This window comes from Hipposideros armiger, unplaced genomic scaffold (genome assembly GCF_001890085.2).
Source record: "Hipposideros armiger isolate ML-2016 unplaced genomic scaffold, ASM189008v1 scaffold_12, whole genome shotgun sequence".
Taxonomy (NCBI): Eukaryota; Metazoa; Chordata; class Mammalia; order Chiroptera; family Hipposideridae; genus Hipposideros; species Hipposideros armiger.
In genome coordinates, this window is record NW_017731362.1 from 4,574,029 (window position 1) to 4,593,052 (window position 19,024).

At 35.5% G+C, this 19,024-nt stretch overlaps 1 protein-coding gene across 10 annotated transcripts in view; it reads right to left on the reverse strand.

Annotated features, from left to right (window-relative positions):
• Window positions 1–1,008: 1,008 nt before the first annotated feature.
• The window catches only part of ATOSA (atos homolog A), an 85,511-nt gene continuing 67,495 nt past the window's right edge, over window positions 1,009–19,024 (reverse strand). For 6 of the 10 annotated variants that reach the window (XM_019665108.1, XM_019665097.1, XM_019665102.1 and 3 more), the window contains 7 exons: window positions 18,669–18,788; window positions 16,146–16,225; window positions 15,332–15,440; window positions 11,728–11,886; window positions 7,222–7,290; window positions 4,605–4,804; window positions 1,433–2,021 (listed from right to left, as the gene is read on the reverse strand). In XM_019665108.1, coding sequence (XP_019520653.1) covers window positions 1,868–2,021; window positions 4,605–4,804; window positions 7,222–7,290; window positions 11,728–11,886; window positions 15,332–15,440; window positions 16,146–16,225; window positions 18,669–18,788 — 891 coding nt within the window. In that variant the 3' untranslated portion in view covers window positions 1,433–1,867. Of the gene's footprint in view, window positions 2,022–4,604; window positions 4,805–7,127; window positions 7,291–11,727; window positions 11,887–15,331; window positions 15,441–16,145; window positions 16,226–18,668; window positions 18,789–19,024 lie in introns of those variants that run through there. The other 4 variants (XM_019665118.1, XM_019665072.1, XR_002126502.1 and 1 more) reach the window with 3 other exon arrangements.

A 19,024-nucleotide genomic window follows, 5' to 3' on the forward strand; every position in this document is an offset into this window, starting at 1 on the left:
CATACATACAATACCCACTACTGCTTTTTGGATTACTGAAGAGGTCAAAGAAGCAATAACTTTTAAAAAATTAAAAAGCAGTGTTTCAATTACTTGGTGTTTTCCATTTTAAATAAAATTATCCATATTGATTTTTGTCAAGTGTGTAAGTCTAGATACGTGTATTGAAATCCTTATTCCAAGAATTTGATGGCAGAATTTAAGAAGAAAAGGCCCATTAACGATACTCTCACCCCATTTTCTTAATCACACAGACCTAGAAAGGTCAAGAGGATTCCTGGAGTCAGTCCCTTCAGATACCATTAGAGCTAGGACTATAATCCAAAGCTTTTGGGTCCCAATCCCATGTTGTTTTCACATAGCCTGAAGATTGAGAACAGTCTTCATAAATTTGTGCCAGTGACTTTTTTTTTAGTTTTATAAAATATAGTTTTCTCTTTTGGCTGGTATTTTAAAATAAATTTTTAAGAGGCTTCTTGCCGGCGACCCCAAAGCCTACAGCCCCACACTCATCACCTGTCCAGATTCTCTTGAATTGGCCAAGCCCCCAAATAAAGACCTTCCCGTCTCCCAAATTCCACACTGCTCATTTAGTTCTAGACTCCCAGGTCTCCTGGTCTGGATTACCTGAGTGATACATATTTTCTAACCTGCCCTTGCAGCTTTGTCCCAGCATCCCCAGTTATTTGTGCCTTGTTATCTGATCTGCTGTTGCCTGCTGTCCCTCCACAAACATCTAAAGCCACTCTTCTTTCTAAAGGGGGATGGAGGGAAGGCTTTTGAGGCACTCAGTCAAGTTCCCTTGCTCGGTGGTTTTCTCAGGTGCCAAATGCCTTCCATTGTGACCCAGAAAAAGAAAGTAAATTGGGACAAGGCTCAAGATATCGCCCCCTCTCCTCCTGTCAGTTGTAAAGCTAGAGTGGAAACTGTCTGATGGCTACCAGAAATTTATTCAATCACATAAATGTCTCACATAAAAATAAAAGCCAAATACACGTTTCTTTTGGGTTTTTTTGCATATATTTACAATATAAATATTAATTTGTTTTCAAAGTACATATTTTTTAAACAATTTGCAAAAATTATCTAGCATGGGACAGCAATTGAATGTAAAGCCTCTGTAGTAGTGATTAAGGAAAAATAGAACTGTTTGGGGCATGAGGGATTCTAGGAGGAATATGAAAGGGCATGATGATCTGAACTTGCAAAGAGAATGGGAAGCAGCTGAGTCCACGTTGCACCGCTAATACAGATGTTAAAGGACTACTGTGTGAGCCAGCAACCTGGAAGGGGTGTTGTAAAAATTAAACTTGGGGAGATTTTATAAAAAGGACACATGCTTGCATAGTGCGTTAATCTTAAAGAAGCTCAACATTTCATTCTCATTTTCAATAACTTAAAATGTATAGTACTGAAAACACATCACACAAAATTAAAGACTTGTGCATATATTTCAGATTTCAACAATTAATGTCAAAAATACATAGTATGATTTTACATAGGATTTGTGCTACATTAGAACACTAGAGACAAACATCACTTGAGTATTAAGGAAAACATTAAATATTAAATAACTGAGAAATAAAATGTGTAAACACTAATCTAATTGGGGCGGGGGTGGGGGGTGTTTTGCTATTGCAACATGTCCAATGAAGTGGTTTCAACAGTACAAAAAGGCTTAGGACATGAGTGTTTCCAGTCTCCTGGAATATGTGGATCTCATTCCAGGCATCCTTGAATAAAGACTGGTCCAGGATAACGGGAGAGGATCCACTCTCCCGGTGGTTAATTTGGTACACTCTGTTCTATGCTAATTTTTACTTTCAAACTTGGGTACTGAGCGAATACTTTACAATGCCACTCCTTATCAACATCTTGGTGAAAACTGAGGGTTTGTTGGCGATTCAGTGTAAGATTTGAGTTCGTACGCAGCACCGCTATCAACTTCCATTGACTTTCTAGAGAACAGGAGTCGTACATCTCTGTGGAGGTAGATCTTTCCAGATTTAGAACTCTGGAACCTAAACAAACAAACAAAAAGATGCATAATTTCAGGGAATGAGTCTTTAAAACAACAACAAAAACACCCCGTGAATAATTAAATTTTGAAAGTAGGAAGAATTAAGTCTTGCAACTATGTTAATCGTAACTTTTTTAACAAGATATTTAAAGTCTTATATTGCCAAAGCACGTGCAGCTATGTAAGTGTCTCTCTCTCCCTTGTGATTCCCTAAACACTTCATACTTCCTTTTCCCTCTCACAATGCCAGACATGCCTCCTTCTGAAAGCATGGGTTTCACATACAATTCTACTTTTCGTCCCTGACACCACAGTACATGCACCTTTCCTCATCTACAGTGTCAAGTTTCAGTTCACATCAGCCAATTATACTACATTTGGGCTTTGCAAGCCTAGCATCTTCTAGTCATGCAGATTGATCCCTTTTCGCACAACTCGCCCTCCCACAATTTGAGTACATTAAAATCGATTCCATGCTTGAAAAGCCACCACAGAAAATAACCACGTTTTGAGGACAATCACAGCAGGAGAAAGGACTGCTATCATCAGCAGTGGCTAGCTAGAGCCTAATCATCATTAAAAACAAGGAGAAAAGTTGGCAATCAAATAAAATGGTTATCAAAACTGTATATGGAGCATTTTCTATCCCCTGCTAATATCTAGAGCATAATAGAAGGGGCTTGGAATTCTTAATCATATAAATTTATCTGGCCGATGGTCAAACATACCCTTTAGCACTAATTTCTCTGGTTTTCCCTTTGCATAGCAGAAGTGCTCTCTGGGTTTGTGGATTTTATTCCTAAATTGGCTGGAAACTTTGGCTGTCAATTGTGTATATTAGAGCAGACCTCTCTGACTGTCTCACTCTTCTTCCTGAAGTTTTTCACCATCTCAATCTGAAGGGGAACATGGTGAGCTCTGGGAATTATGTCACAAGGGAAAAGAAGTTTCTCTAGAGCATTTAAAGTATCTAGTCATTAGGTGGGGATTATAAAAGCTGGGGTAGTTGATTTTTACTTTGGTAAATGTAGGTTACCTATGGCTAAGGTTGTTAAACTTGAAGAGAGAGAGGAATGGTATTAAATGGAAGTCTACAGAGAGTTGAATCCTTTCCTGGATTGGGCTGGGAGCTATTCTTACAGTCTGCTATTTTCTACCATTTCTCTTTTAAAAAGTCTTCCAACTCTGTTGTAGATTTTTCATTCCCATAATCTGTATACCATTTCCCATGAGGCTCATATCAGGTGTGGTAAAGCTGGGTGTAAATACATTGTGCTGGTTCAACACATCCTTAGGGTGCAGAGCACCAGGCAGAGACCTCAAGGTAAGGCTACCAATTAAGCAGTGCAATGGGGGGAACCAATTAACAGACTTTTTCAAGTGTGGGGCTTGAGTGTACAGCTCACTCCTTCTTCACTCCCCATCACCACAAGGCATATCTACTGAAAGATAGCTGGTGGTCACCATCAGTAACAGATCAGAGAGGTCCTCTGCCTGGGCCCTGAATGAAAGGTACCTCCTCCTGATGAATAGGGCTCCTTGGAGTAAGGAGTTGGGATGAGATGAATTACTCTCATGGACTTGATGGATGACTTACTATGAATGGCATCAGAAAATTATTAGGAACAAAGTTATAGGCAAAAGGCTATCGAGCTCTATCTTAACCAACAGACTGGCTCATTGATCGTGAGCACTATACTCGGATTTCAGGTTGGAAAACCTGACCTTAGCATGCTGGCAACTTGAACCGTAAGGGCAAACAAATGGTTTCTCACAACATTGAGCTGTGAGGTGGGTGGTAAAAGTTAGAGGAAAAGCTTTTTCTAAACACAGTGCCTTAGAATGCTCGACCATACTGACTAGGAAAAGATATTTCTAATGGAATCACTAGAATATAAGCTCTATGAGGACAGAGATTTTTGTCACAGCTGTTTCCTAGTGTTTAGAAGCATGCATGACACATTAAGTATTTGTAGAATGACGGAATGAAGTTTAAGAACTTCCCTGCCTGATACAGCAGCCACAAGAGGCTATGGACACTTGAATGTGGCTAGTTCAAGTTGAGTTGTTCCGTTAGTAAAAAATACATACTTGATTTCAAGTATTTAGTACAACAAAAGAATGCAAAATATTCGTAATTTTTATATTGATTCTATATTCAAATTATAACATTTGAGTAGGTTGGGTTAAATAAAATGTAGTAATCTTTCCTGTCTGTTACAAGTTTTTTAATGTGGCTACTAGAAAATATAAAACTACATATATGGCTCATAATATAATTCTATTGACAGCACTGGTTTAGAAAATGTGATTTAGTGCCCCAGATTTATCAACATTTCTTTTTATATAAAATACTTTACATTACACAGCTATAAATGAAAACCCCCCAAATTCAACAAGTGATAATGACTGCAGGAAGATACACCATGTGTTTTCTGCATCTTGGCATATGATCGGGAGTTTCCAAGTTAAGCAAATTCCAAGGGGCAGTGGTCTAGCTAGAGTGACAGTTTTTAAAATAAACTAAACATTTTAGAGTTGCTCTTCTAAAGTAACATATTTTCATATACACTTGAAAGATTACCTCAGATGTATGAGGTAGCGTAATAACCGTTCTTCTGTACGCCGGAAGTTCTCTTTATGAACACTTCTCTTCATTTCTTGTTTAACTGGGACAGAAAAAGTTCGTTGCCGTAGGAATGTCTGATGATTGGCTGGCATATCTCGTAAGTCATATATCACAACAAACATCTTCACCACAGTCTTATTAGGGTTAAATAAGGTCTATAGAAACAATATAGAAATTATTCTTTAAAAGCGGTGATCTGTTGATTTGACTCAAAATGATTAGGCCAATAATAAATTAGATTTTTAAATAAATTAATCCCAGCATATATAATTCAGTTTTAGAGACTAAAGTTAATGAAATTTCAGAAGTTTATGAGATAATATTCAATACTTAAAAAAATAGTTCAATTCATTTTTTTTTAGTTCAATTCATTTTTATTTCACGATAATGTAAAATTCTGTAACAAATCAAAACCTTTAGCCACAAATTTCATATTACAATACATAACTTTTACTCCTTCAGATGTTAAGAAATGGTTCCACTAGATTAAGCAAAATATACCCTCAATGGATTAAAACATTCCAGTTCATTTATTCAAACATTAGCTTCATTAAAGTGTACCAACTGCAAATTCCTCAGAACAGGATTTTATTTTTCCTCACATTTTAATAGTGAGTAAATAAAATTTAAAAATAAAATAAAATCTTGGTAAAACTGGACTTTTTGGTGTGCTAGGTACATATGGCTATTACAAAATTTAAACTGTATTCTCAAAAGGGAGACTTTTTCCTATTTGGAAATGTATCTAAGTTTAAAAAATAAAGTTCATTATTATTAGTTACAAAGTAGGCTAAATAATACTTCATGTTCCCGCAGTTGGATTGATTTCAAAAGCTGCAGCAACACTTTTTTTTTATCATCATCAATATCATAATATACCAAAATATGTATCCTTAGTGAAGACTGAATTAAATTCAATTGACACTTGGCTATTAATAATCAATGAAATATACTTTTAAAAATACTGATTTATAAACAAAATCCCAAGCTGCTGATCTGACTTTAACCAAATTACCAACACATCAATAGGTAACTTGGTGCCCATGCTTTCAGAAGCTCATCCGTGGCACTGGACATCACTCACTGAATCAAAATGAGAAATATATCAATATCATGATCCAATTTTTTAAAATCTAAGTGAGTCTTAAGACTAAGGCTAATACATTCAACAACCACACAACTAGCAAGTCAGGAGTTCAAACCATGTTTATACATAATTAAGCTATATAAGGAACAAAATACCTAAATTTCAGATTTAAAATTAGCCATTTAAGTTTGCAGACCTCAAACAAGACATGACCATGCTGCCCTTGGGTGTATGCCTCATTATCATGACAACTGATAGCTAGCTTTCCAGTGGCTCAAACTTTAACATGAGCTACGTAGCCAGAGGCAAGAGAGCAAGCAGATTATCATTCTTTTAGTTCAAGAGATCCATTCCACATAAAAATCTTTAATATATAGTGCTTCTTCTTCAGTAATATGTATACACTATGTATATATTGCAATACATAAACACATATATATTGCATAGCACTGTGTTTCATTCCGGTGTGATATGAAATAAGCAAATGTATGGGCTCCTTTGCTCCACTGGAACAAAGGTATTGAGTAAAAGTGGTCTGGTGAAGTGTGTGTTGAATCATATACCACATCCTGAATATGAGGAACTCAGCTTGACTTTTTTTATTTTTTTATTTCAGCTTTACTGAGGTATAATTGACAGATATCAGCGAGACAATTTTCAGTCTGCAAGAGCCAACTTTATTATAGACTTCTGGGCTTTCAAGATTATCCTTGGTCTGACTTGGAGATGAACTCAGTGGTAAAGGGGCCTTAATCTCAAATTACTCTTCTGAGAACCCTAAACCAAGGATGCTGATGGATGGCTCTGGGCTAGAAGAGCTCTTCTGAACCCAAGCTAGATCAACACCTAGACCAAAAGGAAAGATGGCTTCTACCTTGACATCTGTCAGACTACATTTCTGCTTTGTATAACCATTTCATTAGATCAACTTAGAAATTATTATACTAGGGATAATATAATTTTGCTTCCCAAGTTTTCCTGCCAAAGCAATACTAAAAGTTGGGGTCTCCTTTTGTTTTTTAATTTTTTATTTATTTACTTTTTTAAGGAGGGCACAGCTCACAGTGGCCCCTGCGGGATTGAACCAGCAACCTTGATGTTTGTTATTCAGCACTACGCTCTAACCAACTGAGTAAACCAGCCACTCCCTGGGGTCTCCCTTTAAATAGGTCAATCTCAGTCTGGCAATAGAAGGCACTGGTAATGCTAGGTTCTAATTATATTGAAAAATTGCTCCATTTAAGCCATGTAAACTGTCATACACTATTTTTCTAAAGCATTCACCTTGATTAGCTTATTAAGGCTTTCCTTTTTATGGAGGTCCCCACATGGTCATTCCTGGGGCAGTGCAGGGAAACTCCAAACAAAGCTGCAGCCCCACTGTTACTTACCAAAGTTGTTGCAGCAGCAGGATCAGGAGAAAGGGCTAAGTTCTATATGTATGTGAGAGAATGATTATTGCAATTGTAGCTATAAAACACATACCACTTGTATTGTTCCTGAAGGAGGTACTCGATAACCCCTTTTACCAAGGGACTCTAAAGTAATGACACCCTTGAAAAACAAAAGAAGACAAACTGATTAAAATAATATTAATCGTGTAATTACTAAAATTTCAGAACCTATGTCTATGGAAAAACATTCACACTAAATTAATAGAGATACATTCTATGAGTACGAAACAGTGAGGGTCCCACTGATACGGAAACAACTAATTTACTGTTCTTCTTGGAGATGTTGCAATAAATAACACATAACATCAAATATGTAATAAATAACGAATATATCAAATAAATAACAAACATATAACACCATACTGCTTGAAATTTCTATTAAGATATAAGATATAGATGCAAGAAGTTCCTTAACTAAAAAGGATAAAGGGAGATTACAGGATTATACCCTGTGTCATATGGAAAGAGCGAAATTAAGAAGCAAAACAATCTATTGGTCTTTGGACATAATAAACAATCAGGAATGTGGAAGGGTCTAAGTCTTGGCCAAAAACGAAGTCAATTCCCCAGTCAGCAAATTAGGTCATGTACATGGACTTCTGAGTAGAGGCAGATCAGCAGTATTAGTATCACCTGCAAACTTGTTAGAAATGCAGAATTTCTGGCTTCCCTGGCTTCTCCCCAGACCTATCAAATCAAATCTGCATTTTAACAAGATTCCCCACATGATATTACACAAACATTAAAGTTTGAGAAGCACTGCTGTATACAGTAGTTTCCTGAGGAGGATGTTCTAATCACTGCAGAAGTCCAAACAATGGGAAACAAGTATATATTAAAACAAGGGAACCTAAGATTGAACGTGTGAAAATTTCTAGATAACCAGGATGACAAAACAACAAAAGGCAGTGATTGATACTTAATTCCTAGATAGCTTTGCGAAATGAATGCTGATTCATTTGTTTTAACTGGGCTAATAGTTTTCTTTTGAGTATTTAATGTAGTTAAGTAGAATAATCACACACTCCACATTTCATATCCCATCATTCTATGTTGCACATGCCAAAACATGTAAAAGTAAATATAAAACAGGACTGTTCCATCAGGCAACATCTCTGTGGGGTTTGAAAGACAGGTCAGGTTTGAGGGGTAAAAGAGAGTGGATAAAGGTAAAAGGGAAGGCCAGACTCCAATATGTGAATATCTCAACTCCAAGTGAGCAGCGCAAGAATCAGGCTATTACATTACCATGTTAATATTGGGAAATATTCAGAGAAATGAGCAATGAGAAGACATATGTGGCTCTTGATAAATAATTTATCACATGGTCACTGAGAGTATGAAAACAGCATATCAACAAATCGCATCACTAACAAAAACAGCAATGAAGTTTTAAACAATTTCTCTCTTATAATCTGCTCTAAATGAAAAATGCTATGGTATGTAAGCCCCTCTTCTTCCTAGTTCCAGAAAGAAAAAGTAAAATATATCTAAATAATAGCTACCTTTATAATCACATTGCTACAGGCAATATATTACTGTTCTTCCTTGCCACCCTCCCCTAAATAAATAAAGAAAAACTGGTGAGGCAAAAACTACTATCAAAGCCTATGCTTATTTCCTTTAATACATACAATTCTAATAGTTTTTAGAACAAGATAATGGTAACCAAATCAATTTATAAAGAAATAATACAGATTTTTTAAAAATCTTAAAGAGTAAAGCAACACTTTACAACCATTTCGAATCAATGTAAGACGAATAATGGCACTGGCAAATTAGGAATTTTAGAAAGAACTTGAGAAATTATTTGGAATTTTATTAATATTATTAACTTATTCATTATTTTAACAGGTCATCATATTAATATTTCTACCTAGAAAAAGTTACTGTATTTAACATAAAGAAGAAAAATACACTTTCTTCTGGTATTTTAGGATGGAATAGCAAGGTTGAGATAAACTAAACTGGGTCAAATATTATACAAAAGCTCTTTCTCAAATTATTATGGAATAGAGAATCTACAAAGCTAAGTAAAATTGAAAAGAAGTTTATCTTAATTTGGTTAATTAGAAATAGAAGAAAATATACATGGCCCTGCTAATATGATGATAATGCAAGTCGTACCATGAACTGCCACTGGCACACTTGCTTTAGACCTTTCTGCCTGGTTCCACCACATAATAGTTTCTGAACTGTGAAATGTTATAATACTTAGAGAACATTTTTACCACTGACAGCCAATTGGAGAGAGATATTATATAGCTTTGAGTTAATCCTTAAGAAATTATTTAATGAAAAGTCCTGTACCACTTCTACACCATTAAGACAGAATTTCCTGTGCTAAAATTTTTACCTCTGTGAGCCATTTGTATAATTTGTGATGAGAGGTCCCCAGGTTATTGTTAGAGTAACAAATAGGAGTTTTTTGTCTCAGCTCTACTGGTCTGTGATATGTATTATCTTATCAAAACATGGGTCAGTCCTTTGAAAACAGACTAAACTACCAATATATAAATAAGATTCCCTGAAGAACATTAATTTTTTCATTTACAATAGGAAAGATCTGTGGTCTAAGATTTGGACAGAGGGAACCTACGGTATTCCTAAGTAAAACTGACTTGTAAAAAAAAATTACACAGTGGAAAGTTTATTGAAAAATATCAGAGAAAAGTAAATCAGGGATTCTTATAAAAGGACAGACTAACTCAACTCAATAACATGATTTAAATTCTTTCCAATATCTATGCAAAATCTGTAATCATTTGTGTGTGCTTTCTGGAGACAGAGTGATGAAATCCTTTCTCTCTCTTAATTCTTCATTTTTCACATGTCAACCGAGGTCAAGGATTAACACTGCTTTGCTTTTTTAAAGCACAGTTCAAATGACCTCTTGCTCATGAATTTCCCACAAAGATATTTATTTGAGCTGATTTTCAGCCAATTCATTCTTTCATCTTGTTTCTAAGCCATCCTAATGGTCATCAGAACCCTGTTCACTAATAACAGATGACAGTATTTTAGACCTTATCTTTCAATTCTCTATCACTATGTGTCAGTAGAATATGTGAAACTTGATGTCCTTGTAAAGCTAAATGGGCATCTTTTCAGTTATAGTCTAACATTGTAAGCATTCCAACATGATACATTTCTATTCTGATATTGAACTTATATCAGTGGTGCTTTCCATTTTATTAATTATCAAAAATCAGCAGTTACTTTTTCAAAATTATACTGGATAAGTGGATTCATCATTCTATGGCAAATGAATAACAGGTGGCTTATGTGATAACTGTGAAGGAGTAGACCTCTGTTTTTTCATAATAACCAGTGTTGTGCGTCCTATGATTATGATCCACAAGTGTAAACATTATTGGAAAAAGAAAACTTTGAATAAATGAGCAGACACCAGTATGCTTTTTCTATCAAAGAATGAGACACTGATCATGCTCTTGGCTAAAATTTTCACCCTTAGAATGGTATAAGGCTTCCTCGAGAAAACTGTGCCAATAATGAGTAGGTTATGTTTAGACTCCTAAAAAGGGTGTAACTTCCCTTACTCTGTTTCTCAATTATGTAAAATTCCCTTTTCTTAACTTTTATTAATAATAAAAGACACTGTTATTAATGTCCTTGAAAATACAGAAGGGCAAGAAAGCAATTGAGCCAGGCGGTAGCTGGGACATTCACGTAGCAAGAACCAATGCTGTATACGTCTATACCTATAGCTGTATGTATTTTTCAAAGTAAGACCTAACATGAAAACCCAGATCAGACTCCGTATTTGACACCGCCACTGAAACTTTTTCTAGACTTGCATTGCTACCCACTGCTCCCTCTTTGTCTTTTGCAAAAGGGCTGACACTAATCATATTCCAGGGCTTGGTATCATTTTCGCAATTGAAGGTTTAGTTTATCCTCAATCTATTAGAATAAAAAAAATGGCAAAGATGAAATCATAGGATCGTAAGGCTCAAAACTGTGCTCTAATTTCCCTTAGCTATTTCACTCTCCACTAAAACATTAGAATGGAATAAAAAATACCTAATATTGTAAAGAACCCTAGGATAAGAAAAAAATGATCTAAAGACAAACCAAACATGAGAAAAGGGGTAAAAGGGGCTCACAAAAGCCTTAGGTTATCAAATCTTCACCTACTGAGATGAGGTTCACATGTGAAGGCAACCCTTGTGGGACTAGAGTGAACAGTAAGCAGTTTAGAATTTGTGTGAGCTCAGCAAGATATGGAATTATAATATCACTAATCAAATGTTTATCATTTTTTTCAAATCACATCAAATACATTTTCAGCAACATCAAATGCAAAAGAGGATATTTATTGTTAGATAGCTCAGAAAGAAGTTGTGGGGTAATATTTTGGTATATTACTTTCTATTTAGCCTTCAGTTTTCTCTTAAGAAATGCTTTATATTTTCAAGCACAACACCAAAGCAATCCTCAATCTTTTTCATCTTAAAGACATTTGTCATTAAGTTGGTTGATTTTAACAGAAAAAGACAGTTTTAAAAATACTTGCCATATAAGGAGAGGGAGCATTATCATCTGAAACACTGTAGAATGACACTTCAACTGGAAGAATCAAATGTGTGGGGCAGAAAACGCCACTTGCCCCTACCTCGGCAGTAAAACCATCGACAATGCCGAGAGGATCTAAACGATAGTTCAAGACAGATTCCTGAAAAACAAAATAATTTTTAAGAAATAAATTTAAAAGTTAACACACTCATTTTGTTTTCTGCTTAAAGAAATACATTACTATGCCTTTTGGCACCAGAAAAGTGGTTGTTACCATTGCCATGCCCTCATTTCTGATGTCTGACCTGAAATCAAACCCTCCCCCATCAATCTTCTAACATCCTGTAAAGTTTGGCCTCCTCTCACTATTCTAACCCAGGTTGAACTGTCCTTGAACTTGAACATTAGACCTAATTGTTTAATATGTTATTCTTATCTCTGTAAATAAAAATATACTCTACCAGAGCAGGTATAATATCAGAAATTTTCTTATCCCCGCATGGTGCTAGCTACAGAGAAGCACGTGACAGCTTGTTAGCAGGTCGTGTACGGAAGGAAGTTCCATCCATCAAAAGAGAAAACCAAGTACTTATAACTTTAACTGAGAAATAACTGCTTTAAAAAAAAAACTGCCGTATGGAACATATGTTTTATTGTCTAACTTAAAAAACAGTAAATGCTCATTAGAAAAAAACCTTAAAAGTACAGAAATCCAAACAGAAGAGAAGATCCTTATCCATCTTTCCCAAGCTCACTCGCTGAGACAACCACTTTTAACAATTTAGTGTTTACCTTTCCAGGTATGGAAATAGTGCTAAGGTTGAGAAGCCTTGGGTTAGGCAAAAATTTTTTAGATATAACATCAAAGTCAAGATCCAGAAAGGAAAATAATAAATTGGACAAGAACAAAATTAAAATCCTTTGCTCTTCAAAGATTTACAAAGATGTAAATCTACGCCTTAGAGTTGGAGAAAATATTTGGAAAACATGTGCTTATTTGGGAAAGCAAAGCTAAATGATAAAGCACAGAAAGGAAGCTCTAACAGTATTAGTCATAGGGAAATACAAATTAAAACCACAGTGCGATAGCACTATACACCTACTAAAGTGGCTAAAATTAAAAAGACTGACCATTGCAAACACTGGTAAGGATGCGGAGGAACTAGAATTCTCGTACACTGCTGGTGGGAATTAAAAATGTATAACTACTTTGGAAAAAAGAGTTCGGCAGTTTCTTAAAAAGTTAAACATACACCTATCATACTAATTAATATACTAACATGGATGGTAGGCCCTACCCACATATTCCATTCCTAGGTCATTTACCTAACTCAAATGAAAACTTATGTCCACACAAAAATTCATACATGAATATTCATAGGCGCTTTATTTGTAATAGCCCCACACTGGAAATGATCCAAATGTCTAGAATCAGATGAATTAATAAACTTTTATTGCCATATAAAGCAATAAAAAGGAATGAACTCTTGATACACAGGACAACACAGATAACTTCAAAATAATAATGGTGTTTGAAATAAGCCCTCGACTCCAAAAAAGAGTAACTACTGAATGAATCCACTCATCCAAAATTTTAGAAAATGCGAGCTATTTTATAGTGATAGAAATTACTGGGATTCCCTCATGTAGGAAAAATAACCCACTTCTGATGATTGTCTGCATTGTGCTGGACTGAACTGATGGAAGAAGAGAATCACAGGACAGATGAGTGGAATGAATGAGAAGGTTTTTGGAGTAGAAAACTCTAATTGGACTTTTTTTTTTTTTGCTATTGAGTTGTATGAGTTCTTTATATATGTTGGATATTAACCCTTATCAGAGGGAAAACTAAATGGTATCAAGAAAAAGTTAATAACTAGCCTCAGAAATCAGACAGCCTTCGACCTGGATGTTACTCGGGGTCAATGTATATCTAGACTTCACCTAAAACTCCACAAATAATGTCAAAGCATCCTGATTTCCTTCAACAAATCTGTACAGTACGGCTTTGCCGTTTCATGAAACAAGACCAAAGTGTCAGTTTAGTAATTCAAGTCTATCCCCTCCCCATTTTTAAACTGCCGTAGAGAGTCATATTCGCAAAGCAGAATAAATATCTTCTGTGATTTACTGGAGAGAGCATCAAATTCATTATAAATTAAAGAGGACAGTCTCAGAACTTCTCTATTTTTCTACTTAAGACACATGGCAATGTATGTATATTGCACAAACAGAATCACGTGAAAAGGACAGTATACTGATCTTTTTTTTTCAAATTTATTTTTATTAGTTTCAGGTGTACAAAGCAATGTAATAGTTAGATATTGATGCCCCTCATAAAGTGATAACCCACACCTCAAGCGACTACCCCTCTGACATCTTATATAGCTGTGACAATACCACCGACTATCTTCCCTATGTTGTATTCCACATCCCATGACTATATATACCTATGTATTTAGTTATAGCTGTAAAGATCACGTAGGGTGCCAGATGGGCACTGGACTTATCAGGGGGATCGCGTCACAGATGGTGTAGATGCCTGACCAACGCGCTGTACACCTGAAGCTGAAGTAGAATAGTATACGGATCTTCTTCTTAACCGTCTTCCCTTTCCTTAGGTGTTTACATCTCAAAGCTCTTTCCTTCCCTTATAGGTGTCCTTGTAACACAAAGGCTGCAGAGGACCTGACCCTCACAAGGGCCTTAGATAATTTTAAATCAACGACCAAGAATAGAGAGCTCAACATCTCTGACCTGACAGCTTGACAGTGACATGGAAAAAAAGATCAACTTACCATAAAATATACATTTTTTTAATTTCCACTAAAACTTAGAAAGATAGCCTCAATGTTAAAATATTGCCTTAAATAAAGCATACTGTTAATATATCAAACCATCACAACTTTGATAAAGCTATTTAAGTTAAAAATACAAATTTCAAGTTATTTTCCCATAAATCACCAATTAAAATCACTGCTAAATGTCATCAACGGGTTCATGTTTAAGATTGTTTTCTAATTAATGACAACTGAACCCATAATAACACACTTAGTCTCAAGTAGAAATATTCATATTAAATAAAGCAGCACATGTATCAAACACCTTCAACCATTTGGTTTTTTTAAAAAAAATTATCTTCTTATTTTAAAATAGATTTAGAATTACAGAGAAATTATAAATATACTAAAAAGAACTATTTGATTTTAAAAATCAACCTCCTTGATCATGAAGGGGCTATTATCAGCACACCACCATCCTTCCTGGGTGCCAGAGCCAATTTTACCAGGTAAGAAGGTGAGTCAAGTCTATCCTCTGGCTAGAGGAACAGATACCTTGATCCAACTTGATTTCATCTAAGTCCTCTGTCTCCTCTACAAGCTACCCAATTCTAAGGTGTCACTGCCAACAATTCTCCTAACTTCTCTTCTCATGAAAGGGAAAGGAAGAGGAAAAAGGAAAAGAAAACAAAGAAGGTGATTGTAAGGCTTTGGAAAAAACACAACCCATTTATTTATTTCCCATTCATAAATAAATGACATAAATTATATCCTGGATCTAGCTTAAGAAACATCAACTCTTAAAACAGTTTCAAAAAACATTACCTCAAAATTTCCTAGGAGACTAAGACTTGTTATAGGTGGAGCACTAGAACTCAGAAATGGTTTCTCATGAATATCTGGATCATCTTCAATGTTTAAACATGGCTGAGGACTAAATTTAAAAAAAAAAATCAGTGAATGGACATATTAACCACAATAATTGCTAATTTACTTTTGCACTAAATTAAATTAAGATACTCTGATCAATTTTACTTAAACTACTACCACAATAAAAAGTTAACCAAATTTTAAGATATGAAATATTTAGTTTCAAATTTCTGATTAGATTTTATAATACTTGTTATAAAATTTAATAAAAAATATATGTAACATCCTAGAAGGTCTCAAGGGAGGAATTTATAATATATCACATAGTGGCAACTACTGGAAACATATAATAATGCAGTCTTTTATATCTTCATTTTCAGTTAAAAATGAGAATACAAAGGCAAAATTATGTGACCAAAAAATATGTATGTATGTCAACATGGAACAAATTGCCAAGGCTTTTTTGCAGAGAAGTGTAAGGCAAAACAGCAGGTGAAAGACCAGAAATACGCACACCCACTTAAATGTTAAAACTAATGTGTTTGTTTATTATGATGACCAATATATAGAATCTATTCTTCTTAATGTCTCCCTAACTCATCCTTAATAAATTATGTATGTGTGTGTAATCACACTGAAAATGATAATCAGCTGGAAAATAAGATTCCTGTTAAATTTCTGATTTTTAGAATCAATAGTATTTATTGTGAACGGTCAGAATTTTGTATAATATTGCTTCAAACACACAAATGAATTTTAAGATAAATACCTTCTGGATGCTAAGCTTTTCAGATGCAGTAACGAAGAATCCAGATCAAAGCAACCTGATTGTGTCTTTCTTTGAGGGACCTAAGGTCAAAACAATCATTTGTGAGATTTAGAAAGATTATAATTTTTTTCTTGAATTAATAGAATACTTTTCAAATGAAAGCTAAGCATATCTTAAAAATAATAAACTTTTCCCATACGGCTTATTTAAAATCATGCTCTTTATTATAATACATATTGTTATGTTCTTATTTTACTAACTGGTATGGAAAAACAGGTGATTAATGTAAGCACTTTTACTAGGTTTTGGTGGCGGTGTTTTTTTATAAGAAGCAGAACCAGTTTTTTTTCTAGAACCAAATCCTACATGGAATCCCCACATATAATTAGACTTTTTTACTTTATATACTTCTGTATTTTGGGGAGCTGGGGAATAAGATTTATAGCTTTAAAATAAAAAGGGAAAAAAAAAGAATTAAATAGTGAGGGAGCCTGGGGTCCTGTCCACTGTGTTGCTCCTTTGCTTGTTTCACCACCCTGCACATTTCCAAGAACCCTGGGGCTTCATAGACAATAGGTTTGAAAAATACTACTCTGGAGTTTAAGGCACCATTGTAAAGGAGATTACATTTTAGACAAACCACCATCTAGCTCAAAATCTCCTGAAAATGAAAAGACCCAAGTGTAAATTAAAGGTAAAATCTTATACAACATTCAGTTAGGCAGCTTTGTTTCTAGAATATTAAATATGTATAAGGATCTGAGTGATTAGTCTAATTGGTGACTAAGAAAAAACAGATAGTGAAAGTTCAAACAACCTTAATATTTTTTTGCAAGTTGTACAAGTGCACCATGTGATTTTTTTGCAGTCAGCTCTTAATGTGGAATTTTCAATCTAAACTCTCATTCTTCAATTCTGGAAACTTCTCTACCTTCATTTCTTCTAATATTGCATTTTCCTTATTCCACCTAGTCCTCCTTTTGGAATTTCTACTAGACTTATATTGAGGATCACATTTTACCATCTCTCTTCCACTCTGTGCTGCATTCTAGGTGCTTTCTTGATGTCTGTCTAATCCATTCACTAAATCTCTATTCAGCTGATTACAGTCCACTGTTGAATCCATCTGTATGTGTATGAACACATGTGTGTACACTTCAATTATAATATTTTCCATATATAGAATTTCTATTTAGTTCTTTTTCAAATCTGTATGTTCATCTCAATCCCCGGTCTTTACCTTCATTTATCTCTTGGAACATTTTAAACAGAACTGGTTTTGTTTTTTTGTTTTTTTATTGGGGAATTGGGGGGATGGGAACAGCGCTGGGGAATTGGGAGAAGGGGAACAGACAAGTTGCTGTCGTTTTGTTCTTCAGTCTAGTTGTGGAGGACGTTGCTTCACTGGCCCAAGTTGGCACCATCATTGCGCTCTTCCCGGGCGAGGCAGATCAGTCACCGGCTTCTAGATAGCCGCTCACAGCGGCTGAGGGCCGCTCACGCTGGCTGCTGGCTACACATGGTAGCCCATGGCAACCCACTGCAGCAGGGGCTGCAGCCCACGCCTTCTCCAGCGACTCATGACAGCCCAGCTCCAGGTTGAGCTGTTGTTCAGCATCTTAGCTGTAGAGGGCAGTGTCACTGGCCCTCATATGTGGGATCTGAACCGGGGCCCTCTGGCGTCCCAAGCCAGCTCTTAACCAACTGAGCCACTCCGCCGGCCCAACAGAACTGTTTCTTACTCTCTTTCAGAATGCCCTGATAACAGGATTCCTAAACATGAATTCTCCCACTTCTTGCACCTGCTGTTTCTTTTAAGGAGCTTTGTATTTTTTTTTCCCTCTGAGATCATCTTTAAGAAGAGTTATTTTAAATAAAAGTAAATCCTTGGTTATAGATGTGGGGTAGTTTCATGTTTCCTCTGCTGGGACTCAATGGGTTCCAATTTAGTTTTATGGTTATGTCGAAGCTAGATGATTCTGAACCTCATAGATTGCGCAAAACCATAAGTGGCTTAAGTTTAGGTCAAAATTCTTTTGGGGGCATCTTTTCCCATTCACTATACACCTCCCGGTTATACTCCTTAATTAAACAGGTGAAAGTTTTCCTCTTCTCCCATCTCTAGTAGGGTAGTCCACCCTGTTTCTAGTTTCATGAAGAGTTTGGTTTTAGGTCCCAGCTGTGATGGGTGCAGACTTGCAGCCTCGACCCCTGTCCCAGCAGGGACATTAAACCCTAGCACTATCTTAGGGTCAGAGAGCCTAGGGGGCCATGATTTGCCCAAGTTAATATTAGTAGATTTATCTTTCTTGCTCCTATATTATGTTATGTACTTACAAACTGTGTTATATTTTATCCAGGATTTCTGTGTTTGGGAAAGAGGTAGGGTCTTCCTGTACCAACTAAGTCCACCATTTTGAATAGAAGTCTAGTGGTTTTTATACCAGAATAATATTGATAAATGATTTACAAACATTTTAGATATGTCAAGTTCTAAACATGAGATCAGAAAGAAATACTTACAGGACTTGAAAGAAGAGGCAATCCAGTTCGAGGATGAAAGGCTCTGGTTGAGGTTCCATCCAAGGAATGAAAATTATGTTTCCGCCAGACACTTGACTGTTTCAGTGGTATAGTCTTCTGCTAAAATAATTAGGTTTTAATGGTAATATTTTTTGGTCTTACACTATTTCTAATACATACCGAGGTATTACATCCTTGGTGATGAAGCTAATAATCTATTTATCTATATCTGTATCTCTCTCTCTCTCTTTACACACACACACACACACACACACACACACACACACACACACACAGAGTAATCAGAAAACAGTATCTAAGACTTTTCTTCTAAGATGCTAAATAAACTCATATTC